Consider the following 22,961-nt stretch of genomic DNA (forward strand, 5'->3'; position numbering starts at 1 on the left):
CTCCATCATCTAGAGAAGCAACAAAACCAAAAATCTCAGTCTAACTTATGGATGGGGATCTGAAGCAAACGTATGGAGTGATTGTGAGTAATGGAACGACTTGCCTGACTTGTTCGAACAACATGGAGTCTTAGCCTCAACGATTAAGCTTCTTCTCCCTGGTGATGAGTTGTTTTTTGTAGAGAGCTGTTTCAAAGAATCTAGAGAAAGAAACGAACCCATCAATTAAGATCCCATATAAAAAACAACACTCTTATTTAAATACCAAAACATTCGGATGAGAGTTGAAGAAAAACCAAGAATAGTTACCTTTTTCTGGTTGTAGAGTTTCTCGTCAACTCAGATGAGAGTTGAAGACGTCCTGAAAACAACGTCCTCTTATGTTCATCACCTGCAAATACACGAAAAATATACTCATCAACAATGCTTGGTTGAAGGATAAAACTTGCAACAGAAGAAAATAAAATCAAGATAAGGATCTAAAGTTTACTTACAGAGGTTTTATCCGTTGTTGTTGTTGACTTGTTTTGTTGTTGTCGTTGAGAGAATCTACATAAATTACAGATGAGGAGGAAAGAGTTTCTGTTATGCAGAGTGAGATTACAAGTGAAACATGCTGTTTTTGTAACAATTGGGCTCACTTGTCTTGCATCATCTAGCTTTTGCTTTTGGAGAGCTCTATTTTCCTGAATCAGTTTGGTAGAGCTAGCTATGTTTTCCTGCAGTGAGGCAATAAATGGGCAGAAAACTGTTACAAAAGAAACGTGATACCAGATTTGGGTATCAGAATCGTTATTAATAAGACTACCTTGAATTATGGCAGACGTGGTGTACTTCTTTGTGGTGCAGGCAAAAGCTGGAGTTGTGGAGTGAAGAGCTTGCTGATTTTGAAACAATAACTGACTCACCTGGTATCTAGCTTTTCCCTTGTGATGGCTTTGATTTTGATGACTCAGAATGGTAGTGCTAGCTAAGTATTAAACACTCGTTTACCTGCAGTTAAAGGAATCTACACATTAAAATAAACTATAACAAGAGGAACCTGAGACACATTTGGGGTATCAGAATGGTTATTAAGAATGTCAACTACCTTTATGCATTTTTCTGATTACTGCCTTTGGCTTGAGTCAGTTCTGGTGCGTTACACTTCAGTAGCACCTTGTTGTTCAAAACAAAAAAAAAAAAGATTACTGGTGAAGAGAGATAGATAAACTTGAAACATAATAAAATAAAGAAAAGCAGAGGATTATGAGATGACTTACAGAACAAGACGAGTGAACCCCCATATATCTCCAATTTCTAGAGAAGCAGCAAACAAGGAAACTAAAAAAGTCTCAGTCTCACTTATGGGAGGGGAACTACTGAAACGAATGTATTGAGTGATTTTGTTGAGTAATGGAACGACTTGCCTGAATTGTTGGGAAAAGCAATGGAGTCTTNTAATGGAGTCTTTGCGTCAACGACTGAGCTTCTTCTCTCCTCCGGTGATGAGTTGTTTTATGTGGAGAGATGTTTCACAGAATCTCCAAAATAAACAAACCCATTAATTAAGATCTTATCTACGAAACAAAAGTCATATTTAAGAAAGCAAAACACTCGGATGAAGAAACCCACAGTAAACCCCAAGAATGTATACCTTTTTTATTGTTGTGGAGTTTCTCGTCAAATCAGATGAGAGTTGAAGACGCCATGTCCTCTGAACATCCATCACTTGCAAAGACACGAGCAATGTGATCAACCTAAGTAGCATCAGAAACAAGAATGATATCGAGCAACTCCTACATTAACCAGACGTCAAATACTTTTCCAGCAAAATTAAAAGTCTAGTAAATGCGAAAACATGATACCTCACTTGCAGAATAGGACTCAGTACAAAAGCAAACTTCCTCACCTTGTCCATTTGTGGTAAAGCCTCGAGGATGCCCATTGCAAATACCTATATTCAACAAGGAAAGACACAATCTTTGACAATTTGATAACCACAACAAATGAAATCACTTAATACTGACCTCCAGTAAGCTCCCGGATGAATGATCAAAAGGTTAAACTGGTTCTTGATTCCCGCTTAACAGATTGTGCTCTTCCGAGTATCTGAAATTGCATTACAGTTTATAAATAATCAAATAAATATAATCTGCGATTTAAAGCAACTTGTTGACTTAAAGATTGGCAAATCAAAGTGGACGAGAAAGGAAGACGTATTGAGCCAAAGACACCTATAACAAGAAGAAGCAGTTTGATATTGTTACCTTTTGGGTCTGAATCTTCTTCTTTCTTCAAACTCATAGCATATCACCCATCTGCACAAAAATAGAGAATTAGAAGAATCTTCCTTAATACATTATAATAGCAGAACAATTTAAAATTCCCAATATAATACAAAAGTGATACTCTTATTTTATAAGCAAAAATATTCACACGAAAATCAAATACGTAGATTCATAGGTTTAGAAGAAAACGAGAAGATACCTCTGACTTGTTCAGGCCTGTTTACTCTCTCGTCACTTTAACACTGTTATCGGTCTTAAAATTGACAAATACTTCAAGAGCCGCATGAACCTGCAACAAAAATCCTAACTTCAGATGAATCCAAAATACAAATATAATATTGTCAAGAAAAAAAATTAAAATGAAAGTTTCGAGTATACCACATACCATCCAACAGCTCCGAGAAGAGCATCATCTGATTGCTTTGCTATGAACCTTCTTCTTTCTTCAATCATCGTCTTGGTTGGAAAACACGAACACACACCTGTTTCAGCCCAAAGAAAGAAAGAAACCCACTATTTAATATCCCCATATTTATCCCTCCATCATCTGCCTAATTTTAATCGCCTGTCACCATCATTGAAGTCTTGATTCTACAAAAACAAACATTTAAGAAGAACAAAGTTTTAAAGAAACTTGAGAAGAAGAATCACAATGTTACAATTAATGTGGACAATAAGTGAACCTCATAATAACCTCTGTAATCAGATTCTTCTCCCTCTGATTCTTCAACTTCTTCATCATTTTCTCCTTCTTCTTTCCCTTCAGCCTAACCAAACATAACTCAAAAACGTTACTGTGAAGAGCTCAAAAAAAAAAAAATTTACTGCAAAATGTTTTTTTCCAAACACATCCACTTTATGAAAACCTGCAAAACGAAACATAAACCTGAGATTCTTGTTACACTGTTGATAGAAAGAAAAACAAGAAACAAAGAAAACACTCATGACACCATTTAGCTCTCTTCGAGTATCTGAAAATGCATTACAGTTTATAAAATTGAAATAAAGTAAATCTGTGTGTTTAAAGCAACTTACTGACTTAAAGATTGGGAAATCGAAGTGGACGAGAACGGAAGATGTATTGAGTCAAAGACACCTATAACAAGAAGAATCAGTTTGATGTTTTACCTTTTTGGTTCTGAATCTTATTCATTCTTCAAACCATAGCATATCTCCAATCTGCACAAAAATAAAGAATTAGAAGAAGCATTAGTGAATAATGGAACATGTTTTTTCATACCTTATACTTAGCTTCAAGCATTGTAAGCAAACCTGCAAAACGAAACATAAACCTGAGATTCTTGTTACATGTTTGAATAAAAAAACAAAAGACAAAGAAATAAATAAAACACAATGTACCTGCTTCTGGACTCCATTTGGCTCAGTAAAATCAAGGGTTTTGCCCTGAATTCTGGTACCTTGTTGTTCCAAAAAAAAAAAAAAAACAAAAAGGATCATTGGTTGAGGGAGATAGATAAACTTGAAACAGAAGAAAATAAAGAAAAGCAGAGGATTTTGAGATGACTTACAGTGAAGAGAATTCTACCATCATTTGGGTCCACGAGTTTAGCATCATCCTTGATAATATCTCCATCATCTAGAGAGGCACAAGCAGGAAAACAAAATTCTCAGTCTCTCATATGGATGGGAAATTGAAACAAATGTATTGAGTGATAGTGAGTAATGAGTCTGACTTGCCTGACTTGACGATTGAGCTTCATCTCTCTAACAAAAGATTGAAGTAGTTCACAACACCAGGATCACTTGTCATGTAAGAATTGGAACTAGCAGGAAGCTGATCACAGAAAAAGAAAAACAAACCAATAATGTAAAAAAAACTATAAGTATTAAGACATTAGTGTTCTAAACTTCATACCTGGGGGCAGAAGCAGTCTCTTGTCATTGGCATTGTTAAAGCTTCGACTAACAACATGATAGAAGCTAAGAAGACATGATAGATAAAGAGATCAATTGGGCTCAAAGTGCTAAACCTCCAGAGACGCATCATGACAGCTCAACCAAACCACACATCACCGTCCTGACAACAAACTTAGCAGTGAAAAGAATCAATACATTAGAAAGAAAGAAAGAAAGAAAGAAAGAAAGAAAGAAAAAGAAGAAAAAAAACGATAACAAGAAGAACAACGCCGATAAGACAAAGATCTTTTATTTTGTAATCGATCAGTTTGAGTCACCGAACACGCACGCACGCCGGCGACCGTGTTTTTTCTGAGTCGAATCAAATCATCGTCTCAGTCCTCGTCCACGAACACGCAAGAGTCAAGACCTGTTTCAGTTTCACCCAAACATAGAAACAAACCCTAAAAATTTCCAAAAGCAAGAAAATTTAAATTGAAGAAGAACACGAAACGATACGTCGATACCTCCTCTGACTTGTTCTTCAGGTCCGCTTGCTCTCTCTCGCCGCCGTTAGGATCGAACGGTCTCTCTCTCTCTCGCCGCCGTTAGGATCGAACGGTCTCTCTCTCTCGCCGCCGTTAGGATCGAACGGTCTCTCTCTCTCTCTCGCCGCCGTTAGGATCGAACGGTCTCTCTCTCTCTCTGCCTCGCCGCCGTTAGAATCGAACGATCTCTCTCTCGCACTCCCTCTCTCTCTCTCTCTAAACTGATTTTGATTTCTCCAGGAGCGTCAGAGAGTTTTTATAAAACGGTCAAAAAAAAAAAAACGGTCAAAAAAAAAAAAAGCGGTCAAAAGAAAAAAACGGTCACAACCCAAAAAAAAAGGAAATTTTGCCAGTTTTGCCACATTTTATTTAAAAAATTTCTCCAATGCCTATAAGAAAAGGGAAAAAAGTTTAAAAATACCTCATCTATTTTTTATTTGGAAGTTTAATACCTTGTCTTTTTTGACTGGAAGAAAAATACCTCATTTAATTAAAACGTGTGATTTAATACCCAAACTAATAAATTTTGTTAGTTTCATATTTACGATTTTTTGACAAAAATAAAATTCCATTTTTACCCTTACTATATCAATTAATAATTAATTTTAAATGATTTGGTATTAATTTATAATTTTATTTGAATTAAAATTAATAAAAGAAATATTAAATAAACTTAATTTTAATTCAAATAAACCTATAAATTAAGAAAAATTCTTGGGTTTACAAAAGAGTGATTAGGGTTTAGATTTTACAATTAAACGAAATTATATATCGGTTTGGGTTTACAAAATAGTGGTTAGGGTTTAGATTTTATAATTAAACAAAATTATATGTCGGTTTGGGTATACAAATAGTGGTAGGGTTTAGATTTTACAATCAAACAAATTTATATGTCGGTTTGGGTTTATAAAAGAGTGGTTAGGGTTTAGATTTTAAAATTAAAAAAAATATATATGTCGGTTTGGGTTTATAAAAGAGTGGTTAGGGTTTAGATTTTACAATTAAACAAAATTGTATTTTAATTTGGGTTTATAAAAAATGATTAGGGTTTAAATTACATAATTAAACAAAATTATATGTCGGTTTGGATTTATAAAAAAGTAATTTAGATTTACATATTATAATTAAAAACTATAATATAAATTTTGGAATTAATAACTTTAAAATTGAATGATATACAGATTTTTTTCTTTAATTAATAATTTGTTTCCCTAATTAAGTGGGGATGAATCCAAGAATTGTCCATAAATTAATACCAAGTCATTTAAAATTAATTATTAATTGATATAGTAAGGGTAAAAACGGAATTTTATTTTTGTCAAAAAATCGTAAGTATGAAACTAACAAAATTTATTAGTTTGAATATTAAATCACACGTTTTAATTAAATGAGGTATTTTTCTTCCAACCAAAAAAGACGAGGTATTAAACTTCCAAATAAAAAATAGATGGGGTATTTTTAAGCTTTTTTGCCAAAATCTGTCAATATGGCATGGTGTTGATTGACGATATTGTCCTCCGCGTCTGTAACGAAAGAAAAGGTGGCGGGAATTTTTTCTGTGTGGTCGTATGTTTTTGGCGGACATGTGACGTGACATGCATTAATTGTGGACAAAAGGGTGTGTGTTGGAATATGAGAGACAAATTGTTTTTATGTTTTAGATCTGAGTTTTGTTTTGGATTTACGGTTGTATTAGAGAAAGCTAATGAGTTCTGGTTGGTGGACAAATTAAAAACACGAAACGGGGAGACAGCGAAGCAGGTAATGTCCGTCCGCCAATAATGGTGGTGGTTGTGTAGTAAATTTTGATTTGAGGCCAAAGTTTGAAGCTTTTATTGCGTCTGTAAGCTAAACTTATATAAAGGGAAAAATTCAAACTTTTTTGTCGTAGGTTGTTAAACGATTTAATGGACGAAACGGTGTGTGTTTATCGTGGTGAGTGGAAGTGTTCTGAGAGTGGGGTGTGGAAATTTGTACCGCAACAGGGCGAAATGGCAAGGTGTCTCTCCATTGAGAAACTGAAAAGTATACGCGAGTTGACTTCTGCAGTAGAGGCTATATTCCGTCTAAACCCGAAGGAAAGCGCCGTCGTTTTGAGTTCATGGTACCCAGGTGATCCTTCGGTATTCACGGCAGACAAAATCCCTCCGGTTTCAATCTGTAGTGAGGTGGAATTCGCCCAGTTCAAAAAGAGACGGACTTTAGACGGTGGCAATAATTTGTACGTAAACGTCACCACTATTGTTAATGATGGAAATATTGCGGTGGCTGGTGAGATGGTTTTACCTACCCAGGAATCAGTTGGGTCGCATGCCGAATTGTTACCTGATGTTGAGGATGATGTCATGGTGGCTCATGCTGAGGAAGTAGAAACTTTTTACAGAAACAGATGGAAGAATATAGATGTGAACAAGAAATTGAATGCGGCAGGCAGTGGACATCCCAATAGGAAACTGAAGAGGACCACGGTGGACCAGTGTGTGGACAAAGATGCAATCCTGGTGGTGGGTAAGAGGACAAGATGCAGTGGAAAAAGTCTGTCAACTGAGGTGGAGGACAACTTAAGAGAATCTGGATCGATAGACAGAAACAATGTATTTTCGGTGGACACTTTGGGAGATTCTCGTTTGATAGACAAAAACAATGGATCATTATTGATGGACAACAAGTATGGTTCCTCGTTGATGGACAACATTCCTCTGAGCCTGTCAACTGATGTGGAGGACAACTTAAGAGAATCTGGATCGGTAGACAAAAACAATGTCTTTTCGGTGGACAAAGTTTATGACTCATCTTTGAAGGACAATATGGGAGACTCTTGTGTGATAGACAAAAACAATGGCTCATCAGTAATGGACAACATGTATGATTCATCGTCGATGGACAACATTCATCCGAGTGTGGTGTATGAAACATCCATTGAAGTCGTGGACTTAAATATGCAGAACTCTATTATCTCTATGAATTCTCAGGTTGCTGAGAATAAGGTGGCCGGGATTGTGGAAAATTCACAGGAAGACTTGTCAACCGAAAATGAGGCAAGCGAAGAGGAGGAGGAAGATTATGATATCGATGAATGGACAGAAAGGATAAATAATGATTATCCGTTAGATTGGGATCCTTACAAAGGTGTGGGTGGTTGGAATATGGTTGTTGGTAATGTTTCAAATGAACATGTTGACACCCTTGGTTGTAATGGTGTATTAGAGGAGTCTAGAGAGAGAGATTTAGATTGTAGCCCCGTTGATCCAACTGCTGATGATCTGCCTGTTATTCGATTATGTGAAGATATACCAGTTGGTGATGATGCACTTGCACTTACATTAGGTGACGATGAAGATCGCCCTTTCTTGGAAAGGACTGGTGTTATAGATGGGGTGGACCCATTATTGTTGGAAGATGCACCACCATTTCATGATAATATGCGAGGTGCACCAAGTGAAGAGAGGAACATGGACCTGAAGCGCGAAGGAGATGCAATTTATGTTGGGCGAGTATTTGCTAATAAGAAGGAACTAAGAAAGACTTTGGCTGTTTATGCTTTGAAAAGGCTTTTCACATTCAGATTGGGAAGTCTGACCCAGGGAGGGTTATTGTTACTTGTGTAGATAAGAATTGTGGTTGGCGGATCTATGCAACTACACATCCCAATTCCAAAAATTTGGAAATAAGAACAGTAACGCTGAAACACAACTGTGATGTTTCATGCAGGGGTTGATATGGTGAGAAGGCATCAGCTCAGATATTAGATAAATTATTGCAGTCGAAATTTGCGAATGGGAAAAAAGGTCCAAGGGCTTGTGAATTGCCTAGTATGGTTTTGGAAGAGCTTAATGTTACCATTAGTTATATGAAAGCTTGGAATGCGAAGGAACTTGCTATTGAGGCTGCTCGTGGTAATGAGGAAGACAACTATCGGTTTTTGGCCACTTATTTCCACTTGGTGAAGCAAACCAATCCAGGTACAATTAGTGATATGCACACAACCGTCGACAAGAAGTCGGGTAAAACCTTGTTTAAATATCTGTTCTTCGCTTTTGGGGCTTCCATAGCTGGTTATAAGTATTTGCGAAAGGTTATAGTGATAGATGGGACGTCAATGAAAGGCAAGTATAAAGGATGTTTGGTGGCAGCTAGTGGACAAGATGGGAATATGCAGATATATCCTCTTGGTTTTGGCGTTGTTGAGAAAGAGAATGATGCCGGTTGGACATGGTTTTTTAGAAACTTGCAAAAGTTTGTTCCTGATGAGAAAGACCTCGTTTTTGTTTCTGACCGACATGCAGCTATTTACTCTGCCCTATCAAAAGTTTACCCACTTGCTCACCATGCTACTTGTACAGTACACCTGTTCCAAAATGTGAAGCATAATTTCGGTTGCGAAGGACTAGCTGGAATAGTTTCAAAAGCTGCATGAGCGTATATGGTAGGTGATTTTCGGTATTGGTGGAGAGAAATCGAGCATCGTAATCAGGAGTGCGCGGATTATCTTATGGAAATTGGTTTGCCACATTGGACACTTTCCCACTTCCCTGGATCGCGGTACAATATAATGAGTAGCAACATCTCAGAGTCACTAAACGCAGCTATGAAAAAGGCAGTCGACTATCCGATAGTGTCAATGGTTGAATTCTTAAGGGCCATGTTAATGAGGTGGTTCTGGTGTAGGAGGACATTAGCAGGTAAAACAAAGAGTAAGTGTACTCCAGAAATTGAAGATTTGTTAATAGACCATCTAAAAGAGTCAAAAGACTGTGGTGTATATTCTGTTAGTAACTGGATATACCAAGTCAATGATGGCAATGGCTGTGTTTTCACTGTTAATTTGGAGAAGAAAACATGTATGTGTAGGGTTTTTGATGTCCTAAAAATTCCCTGTTGTCATGCTTTGTCTGCTAGTCGGGTTAGACATGTGGACGAGTAGTCACTTATCGATGAGTGCTACTTTGTTAGAGCATGGATGAAAAAGTATGAAGGCCTCGTTATGCCAGTCCCAAATGAGAAAGATTCAGACATTCCGGAAGAGTTTGGTGGTGTTGATGTAAATCCACCAAGGACCGTTCGTGGTGGTGGGAGGCCAAAGAAAAAACGAATTCCATCGAAAGGAGAAGTCCACCACGTGAGTATGCTTATAACTTTCCATTGTCCCTTTCTAATGTCCAGTGTCCAAGAAATAATCATTTTGCATTGTATGTTTTGTATGTTTCAGAAAAAGAAAAGAGTCACGAAGTGTGGAAGATGTTTCGGCAGTGGTCACAACAGGAAGACATGCTCCATGCTGATCTGAAAGAGTTGTTTAAGTTTATGTGTTTCTTCAAACTTATAAGAGGTGTTGGTAGATATCCTAATTTTTTGTGGACCCCTTGGATATCCTCATTAGCGGAACAACATTACCTCTTACGATTGTAATTGTCGTCTCTATCTTATATTTTGTTTTTGGTCGATTTATCTTCTTTAATGGACGACATTATCTTTTACGATTTTAGTTATCTGTTGCATATATTTTGGTCCACTAATCCTCTGAGTCAGTAATTTGTTTTGTCCACTATTCATAATTTGTTTTGTCTACTATTCATATTGTCCACTAAATGTATAATTGTAAAGAATACCTAAGTTGTCTACTACAGATGGGAAAATTAAAGTTGTCTACTGTAAAGTTGTAAAGAATACCAAAGTTGTCCAGATGGGAAAATTAAAGTTGTCTATTGTAAAGTTGTTTACTAAATTGTCTACTAGCATAAACTTGTCTACTAACATAAAGTTGAGTACTATCCGATAGAAAGTTGTCTACTGCGAAGTAGAAAGTAGAAAAATGACCATTAATATAGTAGACGATTACATGTGAACAAAAGAACAAGTGGACTACTTGTTCTTTCCTCAAAGATCAAAGAAAGTAGAAGAACCATGGTTAAAAGTGAACAATAGAAGACGCTTAAACATGAAAAGAGAAAGTTTCCTTATTTAAATGCAGAATAAACCATGGTTAAAAGAAGTACGAATAGGAGGAACGCAATGGCTACGTTTATGATATTGTTGGTCCATATGGGAGAGGATTGTGCACCGCTCGAATTGCCTACGAGATCTTCCATTCGCTCTGTGTACAATCTTGAGCGTACCAGTTGTTTTAGTTCTTTCATATCTTCGCCAAGGAATTTTAGCTCAGCCCACTTCATACTTGGTTCAACGAACTCACCATCAGGTCCTCTAGTGAGGTATGCAATTCTGTCTTCTTGTTCATTGTTCTTCACCTGGAGATCGTGAATTTCCTCGACCACAGCTTTTTCCCACGACTTGATGAGATGAAGACCCCCGTCCTAGATAATATCATCGATAGAAGTAAATAGTTAATTATTTTTTCAAAAAACAAGTTTCAATTGAGTAAGAGGTGTGATTTTGGTTGCTTACAAAATAATTTTCACACTTATAGAACAACCGGCCTCCCTCAGCACTCTGGACTGTTTCCAAAACCATTCCACCACCACAATTGCAACTCGTAGGAATGCCAAACTTCCCGCTTCGACGGTCACGAGAATTTATAGATGAGGCGGGCGAAGCAGATGATGAAGAGGGTTGACTGTAGCTATATTGCCCCATAGAGCTCTTAGAAGGGAAATTAGGTTTAGAAAAAAAGTTTGGTGAAGGGATCCAAAGACAGATGCTTCCTTTTTAATAGATAAACTGGCAAACTTTAAAAAACATAAAAAAGTAATAGTAACCCATTTTTAATTAATTATACATATTGCTTTATCTGACAATACGCAAGTTGCTTGTGGTGATGTAACTTATCAGTACAACTCTGTTGAGTCTACAGACCTACAGGTAATTTTAAAAATAAAAATAGGACAATACATACTACTACGATGGAGGACAACAATGATGGAAAAAGGACACAACATATTGGTCAAAGTTGAGAAACCCAACAGTAGACAAGATGGGATTAAACAATCTGATGGACAACATTAGAAACAATAAGCTTCTAGGGTATAGCAAACAAGTTTTTTAATCTTTGGCAGCGCCACCAAGTGTAGCATGCGGGGCACCTTTTGCTCTCACAGCAGTCGTCGCACACGTCAGGGAGGTTTGGTATTTTTCTTTCGAATTTTACCAAAGCTGGACGTCACAATATCGACCTCGTTCTCGTCTGTTTAAATGCACCCCTGAATTTTGTCATTAGGCCAATACCCTCATCCGTTTCCCCAACACACAACATCAAAATAGTTAGAGCAAAGGTTGCTGAGGAAGACGGATGGAATTTACCGAAGAGAGAGCTCCAATTGTAACCTAGCATGGCAATGGCTTCTCGGTACTCTCCATATCTCGCTAATAATCTAATGGCTTCTAGATACATTGCAGCGGGGTTTCTTGCTCTAATGGTACGCTCGAAGAAAGGTCGAAATAAAGAGCGTCTATTTACAACCGTAGGGTTTTGTTCAATAAGGAGGATTGAGGCTTCTCGTAAAACGACCTCGTTGAAAGCGAGTCGCATACCATCGGGTCCAGCAGCAATAAGGGGTGCTAAGAACTGAAATCCAGACCTAGCGACGAGGCTAACAATGTATAGTGTGAGATGTTCTGGTAGGGAAAGGAGATCGGCCATGTTTGAAGTTGTATTTACTGAAACAAGGAGGACACCCTTTTTATTTAGAGAACATTTACTAATTAAGTGTAAATTTGTTTGGTGGTGGTTGATTTTGCAGGTCAAATATTTATTTAGATGACATCAAATATTTTTACGTAACATTCAATGCTGGAACGTAAACTTGTAGACAAATCAAGTTCAAATTTGACCGGGTAGACAAATTGAACTGGACATGGTAGACAAATTTGACGTAAACAAATTTGTCCTAGTAGACAAATTTGACCTGGTAAACTTGTCTACCTAGATAAAGTTATCAATTAGGATAATTGAGGCTTCTCATAAAGCTATTAAGAAAATGTAAGGGTTGGTTAAACAGCTGATGGTGGTGATTGTGGTTGTAATAAGGTAAAGTTAATAATCAGTCCTGAAACAATTTATTACCAATAGACATATAAATTCTAATGGCTCTTCTAATAATGTCTACCTTGCTTTTTAATTTGTCCACTACTTAGCAAACATTACTAAAGTTAATAGTCAGTCCTGAAACAATTTATTACCAATAGACATATAAATTCTAAGTAGACATCATAAGACAATATTAACATAAGGTAAAGTTAATAATCAGTCCTGAAACAATTTATTATCAATAGACATATAAATTCTAATGGCTCTTCTAATAATGTCTACCTTGCTTTTTAATTTGTCCACTACTTAGCAAACATTACTAAAGTTAATAATCAGTCCTGAAACAATTTATTACCAATAGACATTACTAAATTAACATATAAATTCTAATGGCTCTTCTAATAATGGCTCTAGACAATATTAACTTACTTTTTTACTAACTTACTTTAGACATATAAATTCTAATGGCTCTTCTACTAACTTACTTTTTTAGTTGTCCACTAATTATTAAACAAGATGACCATCCATTAGAAAACATTACCAAAGTTAGATTATACAAAAAGAACAATAATCTTACGTTACGTTAACCACTGTTAAACAAAAAGACAACATAACTAACTTAGTGGAACAACAAATTCCTCGTACACATCAATGGCGAATCGCATCCTCATCTCGTCCACCTTATCCTCGGTTAGTCCATCAAGCCCCAACCCTTGCGCATGTAACTCAATGAACTTGACGGTCAGAGGCCCGTAGTCTCCCGTGCGGTCGTTCTGGTAGACATCGACTAGCCTCTCAAAAGTGAATGCGTGAGGAAGAGTGCAGTCAATACCATCCGTGTCTGCAAATTTCCTAATAATCAAAGGAAGCATCGCAAGCAAGGGTTCAGCAATCGTGGCAATCTACGGGAGTCATTGTTTACGATGAGCGGATCTAAGATCAATACTTTTCCCAACTTCAACTTTATAACAGCAGCAACCCAATGCCTCTTTTCCCAATTCAGTGGTAGGTAGACGGTATCAACATCAGTGTACCATCCCAATTTGGCAGAACGACTGGGGACTAGACCTTTAACATAGTTCTTGATCATATTGTTCCATTTGAAGGAAGCTTTCTTCTTTGTCTTTTGAAACCGAGCATAATCATCAGCCAGCTTATTTGAAAACCATGTATCCAACACACCGATCCGATCCTTTAGAAAAGACTCACCTACTCTCCTCCACATTATGCTCAGCATTGCTTCCATATGCTGTGTGGTAATAGGATAATTTGTAATTAGTGATAATGTTTGTGATAGCTCTCGGAAAAGTAAGATATAGTTTAGAATGTACTCACAGGCGAGTCCACCCATTTAGTGGGTGTGTATATGATTTGAAAAAATTCCCTCTTCTCTCGATGGCCATTAATTATATACTCTCTGATAAATATGTAAAAAAACAGATTTCGTTATGGAGAAGACAACATTTAAAGATCAAATTATAAAACAAAATGTATAAAAGACAATTATATGTAAAACTTAACTTACTTTTTCACTCCAGCTTTGTTAAGAATTTTGTTCTGAGAGAGGTGGACACAGGTCGGAAAGGCATGTATAGTTGCACTTCAGATTCTGTTTCGAGTGCCTTTCTTTTTTTCGCAGAAGATGAACACTGGCCAAACCTTCTAGGCTTAGTCCTCAGCCTCTTTGTAGGGATTGGGGAAAAAGGAGTTTGATCATCATCTGCGGCCTCACGACAGCGTTTATTCGTATGGAATGTACTACTTACCTGAAGAAAATATTTGAAATTAATAACATTGCATTGACAAATTAACTTAACACGGACATTAGCAAAATTTACCTCAGCCTGAAGCAATTTTTTCCCATCCACTATACCACGGTCCACATATTCAACAATTTGTAATCCTCCATCATAATGGACAGATTGATTATCAAAACCATCTTCTTCTTCCTCCCGATGATCATCTAATCTTTCCTCCTCCTGGTCATCTACTTCTTCCTCCTCTTGCTCATCTACTTCTTCCTCCTCTTGATCATCTACTTCCTCCTCCTCTTGATCATCTACTTATTCCTCGTCCTTTCCATCATCTTCCTCTCTCTCGTCATTATCGTCATCTAATTCTTCCTTCCCCTCATCCTCCCCATCGTCATCCCTAACATTGTCGCCATCATCGCCATCCTGATCAGAACAATCTTCGGATTCACTACCAACAACAACCACATCATTCCGAAGACAAACTTCTCCATCAGATTCACTCCCACTATCCTCCTCATCCCCTTTTGATTCACTACCACTTTCATCTTCCTCTTCCCCGGATGTCTTCATAGTTGTCAAGATATCATCACTCCTAGGCTGATAAATTGAATAGCAATATTAGGTAAATCTGACTGTAGGGGGTTCATTAGTCATAGGGAAATAAGTAGTAGGCGATAACCTGATCGTCTTCATTGATGTTAATTTTCTTGAGAATCTCTGGAATACCAGGCATAAAGCCAGACCAATCTTTATTAGGCCCTCCTCCAGTTGGCTGATGAAATAAAGTGTTGTTTTAGTAAAGTATGAAACATTAATGTAAATGTTGTAAAGAAATGGATGCATTTACCTGTGTAGAACCGCTCGCACCGACAGACCAAGACGACTTGTTGATCTGCTCCATCAAATCTGAATGCTTGATACTTCTATCATACACTCCTTTTTCCCGAAGAGTTTTGAGGACATCATCAACAATTTCGTCTCTCATACCAGCCCTCTCAACGGACAACATTAACTGTATCTTCGACGTATGTTCGTTAATTCTGCGATCTACTTCCTCAAGTAGAGATGCGGCAGTGACACGATCCACATGAGACTCGTTCCCCTCTCCACCTAGTACGGTTGGTTTTGGCTTTGGAAGAGATTGAGCTTTTACTTTTACCATCGGTTTGGGTTTTGGTACACGTTTTTTTTCTTTAACGACTGTTTTCTTTCTATTCTCAAGAGGGTCCATCGCCGTTAAGAGTGGCAGATGTGCGACACCACCATGCCAGTCTTCCTTTCTAAATATATGACCATCTTTAAGCTTCTTACACATGTACTCGACTCCGACGTCATGCATCTCATCCTCACCCTAGGAGTAGTCTTGGATGTCCGCTTCATCATCACCATTTAAAATGTTCTCAACATCAAGCTAGGAGAAAGATTGAGTAAAGGGTTAGACAACCAATAGTATTTTTTTACAACCATTAAAGAAAGACAATGGTAATAAGCACGAAGAACTTACATCCTCGTGTTGCTCCGTTCGGAGGATGTTGGCATTATGAAAGGTTTTAAGCTTAGTCAAATGTAGTACAGACCGATCAGTAAATGTTTGCTCATCACTTAAGTCAGGTAGGTATTGCTCCAATAGGGGAATGGCATGCAGAATCAGAAGCTGGAAAGCAAGTGTGAATCCGTGAGTTGCTGTATGGGACTGGTTTAATTTATCAACGAGCTTCGATACACTTTCAACTTTGTCACCGACTTTGACCATCTCCAATGTCTTCAGAAATGACAGCCGCCCCCATGGATATTTAACAAAGCTTTCGAGATCTTTTACCATCTCTGCAACTCTGAACGAGGCTCTGACATTAGAAGACTCGCATACTAATATACCTTCCACTATGACAATAAGAGCCAATCGTAGCCTTCTACCTCCATCCATTCTTTTAGCTTTAGGTAACCTCTTGTCAAGCTTCAACATGTTAACAATAGATTGTATACTATATGACTTTTTCGGTCCTATGAGACTGTGATAATAATGTTCTTCCCCTTCGGCAGGATTCTGCAACTTGTCAAGAGTTTCTTGAGAAGGAAATTGACCGCAATTGAGTCCGGTGACGATACCAAACTCTCTCAACGAAAACTGGATGGGATGACCACCGAATACAAACCACAACTCTTGTTTTCTCTTAGTTACCAGAGACCGACATAGGAATTGGTGGACAAGTTTCCCAGACAAGGAGCTCTTCCTAACTGGGAGTTCGAACAATCGGCCAAAGCAAGATTCTTTTAACCACTTGAACTCATCATAACCATCTAATATTTCAACAATATCTAGCAGATACTCTGGCTTGGAGTATGAGTTGATACGACCTTTGACAGGATAACGATCTGTGGAGAATAGCCGAGGAGGTAGAATATCAGTGTCAACACCGGCTTCTTTCTGTGGTGAGTGGTTGCCCGTGTTAACTGATGACCTGATCAGAGAATAAAAGTGATTAAATGAAAAGATAACAATTAGTGAATTAGTGAATGCACCCGATTCATCAACAAAATAGACAACTTTTAAATAAATAATGGAGAAGTTTGTGAGATCTTTCATTAATGCATCAAAGGACAAGTTAAATCAATAATGGACAACGAACTGATATATGCAATGGACATGTTGTACAACACAACAATGGACAACAAACCGGTAGACAACTTAAAGATCGAGTGGACAAGTTAGAACAGAATATTAAAGGACAAGTTAAATCAGGTATGAACAGAATGGACAAGTTTGAACACAAACTCAAAGGACAAGTTAAATCGATGGACAATAAACCGGTAGACAACTTATACATAGAATGAATAATTGTCTACTAGAAAAGTAAGGAAGATATGTCTACGGAAAACCAAAAGACAAGTCTGCGAGGGAAGTTAACAATGGACAACTAATAACAATGAAGCGGGAATACTTACAAGCGGGAATTTCCGACAGGGTTGACGCCGCCGACGATATGGTTGTCATCGGACTTTGAACTTTCACTAAGGGATCTACATTTCAGAAATTTTGGAGAAGAGGATTAGATCTATGAACACGAGGAGTTACCCAGTTAATTGTTACACAGGAATCGGGAGAGAAACTAACCGGAATGGTTCGACGTGGTCATTCAGTGAAACGCCGCCGTCTGGGTTAGAAGGCCCGGAATCATCAGTTGCTGTTGTTCTCGGCGAGTTCGATAGTATAGCGGGTGGGAAATCGGAGACCATAATCGGAGACCAGCGGCTACTTCGGCGATAGAATCAATATTTTTACAGAAAACCCTTAACGAAGAAGGAGAGGAACCCGAGGAGTTTTTTAATTTTTTTTCAATTTTAGGAGAACATAGTATTGTCCATCGGTTGCATCGGTTATATTTTTAAAAATAAAATACAGTAAAGAACAATTTTTGAATAATAAGTCCGATGACTGGGTTTCCTATCACACCCGCGTGTGGGCGTGTGAAAGTAAACTTACGGGACAAATTGGTCTTTTCGGATATGGGATGTGGCATCCCAGGAAAGAAACGGCGATTGTGGCATTTCGGGGAAATTTTTTTACTGTTCATGGCAATCTCTTTAATTTACTCTTCTTAAAACAATGCGTTATTGTTTTTTCATGTAAAAAAAAAAAGCAATTCGTTTGGGGATTAGTGGGCATTTTGTTGTTTCTTTTTAAAGCCCAATAATAAAATAAGTTTTTTTTTTCATCTCTTTCTTTTATGTTACTAGCGGAGAAACGAGCTATTTCCCCCCCGAGAACTATCATATCATTCTAGATAGAGTCTGAACTTTGACTTCGATCTAGATATCTCCGAAAAGAAAGTTTGATTCCTATTTCCCCGCGAGAAAAAAGTTAAATTCCTATTTCTCCATAAATCTCGGTTTCATTGGTTAACAAACTAAACCTTATAGAGAACCAATCAAACCGATACCAAACCATTTATGTCAAATTTTTCATCTGATTTAGAGAATTTTAATAATTAAAACCACAAAAAAAAAAATTGGATCCTATTTCTTCGTTTCTTCTTCATTGTTTCACTTCTGATTCCCGATTTTTGTGACAAAAAACTGAACTACCAGAAGTAATTTCCACTACGTTATTCACATCTCTGTTTTTGCAAACACCATTAAACACATTATGAAGCAGGTTAAAGAAGAATTGAAAGACTCTTTTCCGGTCAGAGACTTCGAAAATCAGGATAGGATGAAGAGAAGAGACTCGGATCCGGCCAGAGTCTCTCCCCAAAGCCGTTATATTTCGGGTGATCAATACAATAAAACTAGAATATGTTGCTCTCCTCTTCTGACACATCAGCCTCAATATTGAAGCTGGTGTTGACACCTCAGAAAAAATCAACAGCCTATCAAATTAAAACAAATAATACATGTCAGCAGTCTAGGGAAGTTGGGCTTAATGTGTTTTAGTTATGAGAAGTGTTAATGGGCCACATGATTGGTCAAAGCCCAAATAATAGCTTCTATTTTGCTGTTTAGCACATATGCAAATTTTGGAATGAGATTTACGGCTCATCAAGTAAAATTATAGTTATGAAAAAAGTTTTCTAAAGATATGGTAATTAAAAGAGTTGTTGGGCATAATCTGGATCATGTCAAGGTAATTTGCTGAATCACCATAAATTTTTTCAACAAAGAATACAAATTTGAAGTAAAAGTAAAATTTTCCGGAGAGGTAGGGTGTTTTCTTTGGACAACATAATCATTTTTGTTATAACATATTTTGTCTTTAAATTTATTTGGTTATTTATATAACCATTTTTCCAGTTATTACGTTATCAATATGATTTTTACGGAAAGAAAATCATTTTTTTCAAAAATCTCTATACAAAACAAATAACTCAAACCAACATAAATATATATATATATATATATTATAAGGGAAAATTAAGCTAAAAATTTATTTAAATCTTTATAATGATAAATATATATATTAATTCAGTTATTTACAATATTAACTATTAAAATAAAAGTAAAAATAAGTAATTTGTGACGGAACTTAGTTGACTGAGATTTTGGTTTTCTTTATGGATCAGACTTAAAGCATTGTTTAGAATAATAAAATATGACTTTTGTTGTTTTCTTAAAGTGAAATTAATTTTCAAAAAGAAGATACAAGAAAGAAAATTCATAACCTTGTGTTTTTGCTAAGAGGATGTCATTCAAGTGGTTACCTTATAAATATTAAAATTTATAAAGTATATAATAAAATTTGAGGAAAATCAGAATACTAAATTCCAATTTTTACAAGACTTTTAAATGCTCAATCTTATTTATCTTAAACTACAATTAATTATTAAAAATAGTCCGCATACCAACAAATTCCAAACAAATTAAGAAAAACTTACAAACAATATACAAAAAGCCACAACAAAAAAGGAAAAAACAATCTCGCGGCGTAGTGCGGGTACTATTCTAGTTAACATAATAAAAGGAGAACAAGTGAAGAGGTTACATATTTAAATGTTTCAAAGAACAATGAGGGAGGTCTACTACATAGCAACCGCATCTGTTTGGACTACATAGTAAAGAGTTACTGTCAATCTTAGTAATAATACTTGTACTCACACTTTCTAGCGCTACACTAAGCCATATTTCTGGATACATTTGAATAATTTAAAGGTTAAGACTTTACCAAGACAAAATGGGCAAGTAGCTTGCTCTATCGGACCAGCAGCACAAGGCTGTACTAGATCCACTGAACATCTAAAGTAAAAAGCATTCGACATACAATCATCCTGCGCAGAGTTAGATGTATCTTTAAAAGATTGTACTTTGTACACTACACTAACTCGGGACATTTTTAAGGAAAAGGAAACACGTGTTACAAGACTGGATTAAGAAACATACTGTTCCCACATAGTAAACGTCTCCAGTTCTGAAACCGTTTTTCAGAGCAACCAACACTGCAACTTCAATCCTCTTTATTGCCTTTTCTTCTCCAAGTCCGTATTTCAGAAGCATTGTAGCGCTGAGCATGGTTGCCAATTGGTTCGTCTTATCCTGGAAATTCAAATAATAGAGAAGTTGTGCACTTTATTTTTGGGGGCATGGAAGTAGTTTTTATATAAGGGAACAAAAACTCCTGACAAACTATTACAAACATTATGTTCAATATTGTCTTAACATTTTTGAGGAAAAAACTCAAAACCGTTTCCATGAACTCAAAAGTTTGAAAAAAAAAAAAAAAAACATTAGCTTACCTCTGCTCTTTTGGAGGAAGCTTCATTATGAAAGACAAATTAGGGTTTCTAAGTAGAGAACACTAAGATACTTGTGAGTCAAGTAATGACTTACAGAGACATTTGACTCAATTTTTTTTTAGCTTGGTTAATTGTTTGTTGACACAAAGGAAAAAACTTACAGGAAAGAAAAAAAATCATATACTTGAAATTTTTTAATTATTATTTTTGGAAAGAAACTTTATTTATAATATTGTTTTTTATTTATGAGTATTTATTTACTCATATGGTTTCATTATAAATACAAAAACAAAATTCTTAGCAAGAAAAGAAAAACAAAAATACACAACGTAACAGCGTCTTTGAAAAATCGAATCTAGTCTCCCTTTCAGTTAATTCGTTGCTGCTGAAGACTTCACACGGCGGCGATGGCTTTGATCTCTGAAACTTCCGATGACGGTTCTAATGGCGGCGAGCCAAACAAGAAACCCGAAGAACTCCACAAGAACCCGCAAGAAGAAGAAGAGAATCAAAACGAGAAACCTCAAGAAGAAGAACAAGTAGAGAATCTTGCTCATGTTACTCGACACATCCCAGAAGATATCGCCGAACGCATCCTCTTACTCGACTGGAGATGTCATTACCCGAAGCTATCTCTCTTCTCCAGAGCCTTTCGTCGCGTCATCTCTTCGCGGAGACTCTACCAGAGACGCTTGGAACTTGGCCTCACTGAACCTGTTCTTTACGCTTCGATCCAATTCCCTCCTGTTAGGCGCAAGCCGAGCTGGTACATTCTCAATCGTAACGCTCCAAGAATGATCGAAGTCAGTTCACTTCCTCCTCTGATGCCTAGATCTGCTGTGGTCACAATAGGATACGAGATGTATGTGATCGGTGGATGGGGTGAATCAGTTCAAACAACATCGAACGTGTTAGTAGTCATCGATTGAAGAAATCACAAGTGTCGCTCGCTCCCGGGAATGCAGAGGGCTCGCAGATCCGCAGCCGCTGGAGTTATCGACAGAAAGATTTACGTGATCGGAGATTGCGAGCAGATAGATGATAATTGGATCGAGGTGTTCGATGTAGATACTCGGATTTGGAGTAGTGTTGTTGGTCCATACGATCACAATTCTAGTATGGAAGGAGGAGCGTTTCAGTCATATGTGGTGATGCAAGAGAAGATTTACATTTTGGATCATCTGTGTTGTTTGGCTTACGAACCAAGACAAGGTACATGGCAGTCATGGGGACTCGAAAGTCCATTATTGAGATACTGGCACCGGTCGTCGTCTTGTGTGGTTGAGGATTTGTTGTGTAGTATTGATCCTTCTCGTTTCTCCAGTGATCTAAAAGTAATGGTATATGATCCGAACGAGTTGTTTTTGTTGGTGTAAGCTTGAAGTAAAGCTTGGAGATCAAGCTTATCAAAGAGAAATGGAAATTGGGATTATATTTAGGAGATATCTAAATGTAATAGGAATAAGAAAGTTTTCCTTTTAAGATTAGGAAAATATACTTAAGAGCTTATATATATATAGGGGATGCTGAGATGTAGCAGAACCTAAGAGAGATTAAGTTTGAGAGTTTGAGAGCTTAAAGTTTTGAGGTATTTTCTTTGAGCTAATAAAGAGAGTTATTCTTTAAACTTCTTGTTCTTAATCTTTTCGTATAAAAACTATATTTGGTATCAGAGCATAAAGAAGATCAGGGATCTGTGAGAAAGAGATGACAGGAGACGGAAGCATGGATACTAAAGATAAGCAACTTGCGGTCGCAGGAGATAAACCAAAAGAAGGAGGAGCCTCGTCCTCAATCTCATGTCCTATGCTCAACACAATCTCATGGCGATACAGCCAATCCTTACAAGCCGCATGGATTTAAAGATGTTTGGTGCATAGAGATCGTCTTAAAAAGACTTGAAGGAGGTGAGATAGGGGGGACGGTCGTATCAAAATCGAATGTGCTTAGATCCATGAACTTGCCTTCCATTGATCTTTCTCGCTCTCTTATGTTTTGATGATCTGTGGGATGGTTTCTTGCAGTTGAAGGTATGTTAATCTTTGATGTGCATGGACTATTGATGATGATGATGATGATGATGATGATATGATTATATGACAATTTCTGTAGCCTCAAGTCTTATTATAGGCTTTTCATGAACGTGCAGGTGAAGGATCTTTTATTACATCTACTGTTTTTAGCTACCAGCTTGTTGATATGAGAGCAAATATGAAGCAAAAATTGGTTCAGCAGCTGTTATCTTTGTGTAGAGTGTGAATACCCTTTACAGAATTATCCTTGAGTAGATTTCTTAAGCTGTGTTGTAGATGCGTAGGCCATTA

The 22,961-nt window shown here is 37.0% G+C and overlaps 3 protein-coding genes and 5 long non-coding RNA genes across 17 annotated transcripts in view; 3 read left to right on the forward strand and 5 right to left on the reverse strand.

Annotated features, from left to right (window-relative positions):
• Window positions 1-1,367, reverse strand: part of LOC104786688 — a 2,592-nt gene extending 1,225 nt beyond the window's left edge. Inside the window, exons 1-7 of the long non-coding RNA XR_002038023.1 lie at window positions 1,263-1,367; window positions 1,091-1,158; window positions 809-993; window positions 642-719; window positions 495-549; window positions 310-391; window positions 110-200 (exon numbers count right to left, since the gene is read on the reverse strand). This is a non-coding gene — a long non-coding RNA (uncharacterized LOC104786688). The remainder of the gene's footprint in view (window positions 1-109; window positions 201-309; window positions 392-494; window positions 550-641; window positions 720-808; window positions 994-1,090; window positions 1,159-1,262) is intronic.
• LOC109133089 overlaps window positions 1-2,564 on the reverse strand; it is a 7,629-nt gene extending 5,065 nt beyond the window's left edge. The window contains exon 1 of the long non-coding RNA XR_002038030.1: window positions 2,470-2,564. This is a non-coding gene — a long non-coding RNA (uncharacterized LOC109133089). The remainder of the gene's footprint in view (window positions 1-2,469) is intronic.
• On the reverse strand, window positions 1,499-2,112 carry LOC109133087. 3 transcript variants are annotated; one of them, XR_002038025.1, is made up of 4 exons: window positions 2,010-2,112; window positions 1,892-1,936; window positions 1,637-1,739; window positions 1,499-1,523 (listed from the first exon to the last, which is right to left on the reverse strand). It is a non-coding gene; the product is annotated as an uncharacterized LOC109133087 (long non-coding RNA). The 3 variants fall into 3 exon arrangements; XR_002038026.1 differs by having other exon boundaries at window positions 1,637-1,710; window positions 1,848-1,936; XR_002038024.1 differs by having other exon boundaries at window positions 1,848-1,936.
• Window positions 2,653-4,887, reverse strand: LOC104786687. Of its 8 annotated transcripts, none has more exons than XR_002038016.1 (9): window positions 4,655-4,887; window positions 4,147-4,557; window positions 3,965-4,065; window positions 3,800-3,867; window positions 3,630-3,688; window positions 3,511-3,542; window positions 3,399-3,449; window positions 2,954-3,037; window positions 2,653-2,861 (listed from the first exon to the last, which is right to left on the reverse strand). It is a non-coding gene; the product is annotated as an uncharacterized LOC104786687 (long non-coding RNA). The 8 variants fall into 8 exon arrangements; XR_767599.2 differs by having other exon boundaries at window positions 2,806-2,861; window positions 2,965-3,037; XR_002038014.1 differs by having other exon boundaries at window positions 2,806-2,861; window positions 2,965-3,136.
• LOC109132845 lies at window positions 9,099-9,962 on the forward strand. The gene is made up of 3 exons (XM_019245277.1): window positions 9,099-9,578; window positions 9,645-9,794; window positions 9,885-9,962. The coding sequence occupies exons 1-3, from the start codon at window positions 9,099-9,101 to the stop codon at window positions 9,960-9,962; spliced, it is 708 nt and encodes a 235-aa protein (XP_019100822.1).
• On the reverse strand, window positions 20,047-20,489 carry LOC109132987. The gene is made up of 2 exons (XR_002037886.1): window positions 20,285-20,489; window positions 20,047-20,172 (listed from the first exon to the last, which is right to left on the reverse strand). It is a non-coding gene; the product is annotated as an uncharacterized LOC109132987 (long non-coding RNA).
• Window positions 21,045-21,566, forward strand: LOC104789199 (putative F-box/kelch-repeat protein At2g29780). The gene has a single exon (XM_010514932.1). The coding sequence runs from the start codon at window positions 21,045-21,047 to the stop codon at window positions 21,564-21,566; it is 522 nt and encodes a 173-aa protein (XP_010513234.1).
• Window positions 21,597-22,896, forward strand: LOC104789200 (F-box/kelch-repeat protein At2g29830-like). Its single transcript, XM_010514933.2, has 4 exons — window positions 21,597-21,977; window positions 22,397-22,544; window positions 22,662-22,667; window positions 22,787-22,896. Exons 1-4 carry the CDS (start codon window positions 21,597-21,599, stop codon window positions 22,894-22,896), a joined length of 645 nt encoding a protein of 214 aa, XP_010513235.2.

Source organism: Camelina sativa, chromosome 5 (genome assembly GCF_000633955.1).
Source record: "Camelina sativa cultivar DH55 chromosome 5, Cs, whole genome shotgun sequence".
NCBI lineage: Eukaryota > Viridiplantae > Streptophyta > Magnoliopsida > Brassicales > Brassicaceae > Camelina > Camelina sativa.

Bases quoted from the DNA above. Each gene is read 5' to 3' on its own strand.
- LOC109132845 (XM_019245277.1), top strand. From the start codon at position 9,099: ATGGTAGGTGATTTTCGGTATTGGTGGAGAGAAATCGAGCATCGTAAT. The intron at 9,579-9,644 runs GTTAGACATGTG...TGGATGAAAAAG, and splicing joins ATGCTTTGTCTGCTAGTCGG to TATGAAGGCCTCGTTATGCC. The intron at 9,795-9,884 runs GTGAGTATGCTT...TGTATGTTTCAG, and splicing joins CGAAAGGAGAAGTCCACCAC to AAAAAGAAAAGAGTCACGAA.
- LOC104789199 (XM_010514932.1), top strand. From the start codon at position 21,045: ATGGCTTTGATCTCTGAAACTTCCGATGACGGTTCTAATGGCGGCGAG.
- LOC104789200 (XM_010514933.2), top strand. From the start codon at position 21,597: ATGCAGAGGGCTCGCAGATCCGCAGCCGCTGGAGTTATCGACAGAAAG. The intron at 21,978-22,396 runs GTATATGATCCG...TTGCGGTCGCAG, and splicing joins CCAGTGATCTAAAAGTAATG to GAGATAAACCAAAAGAAGGA.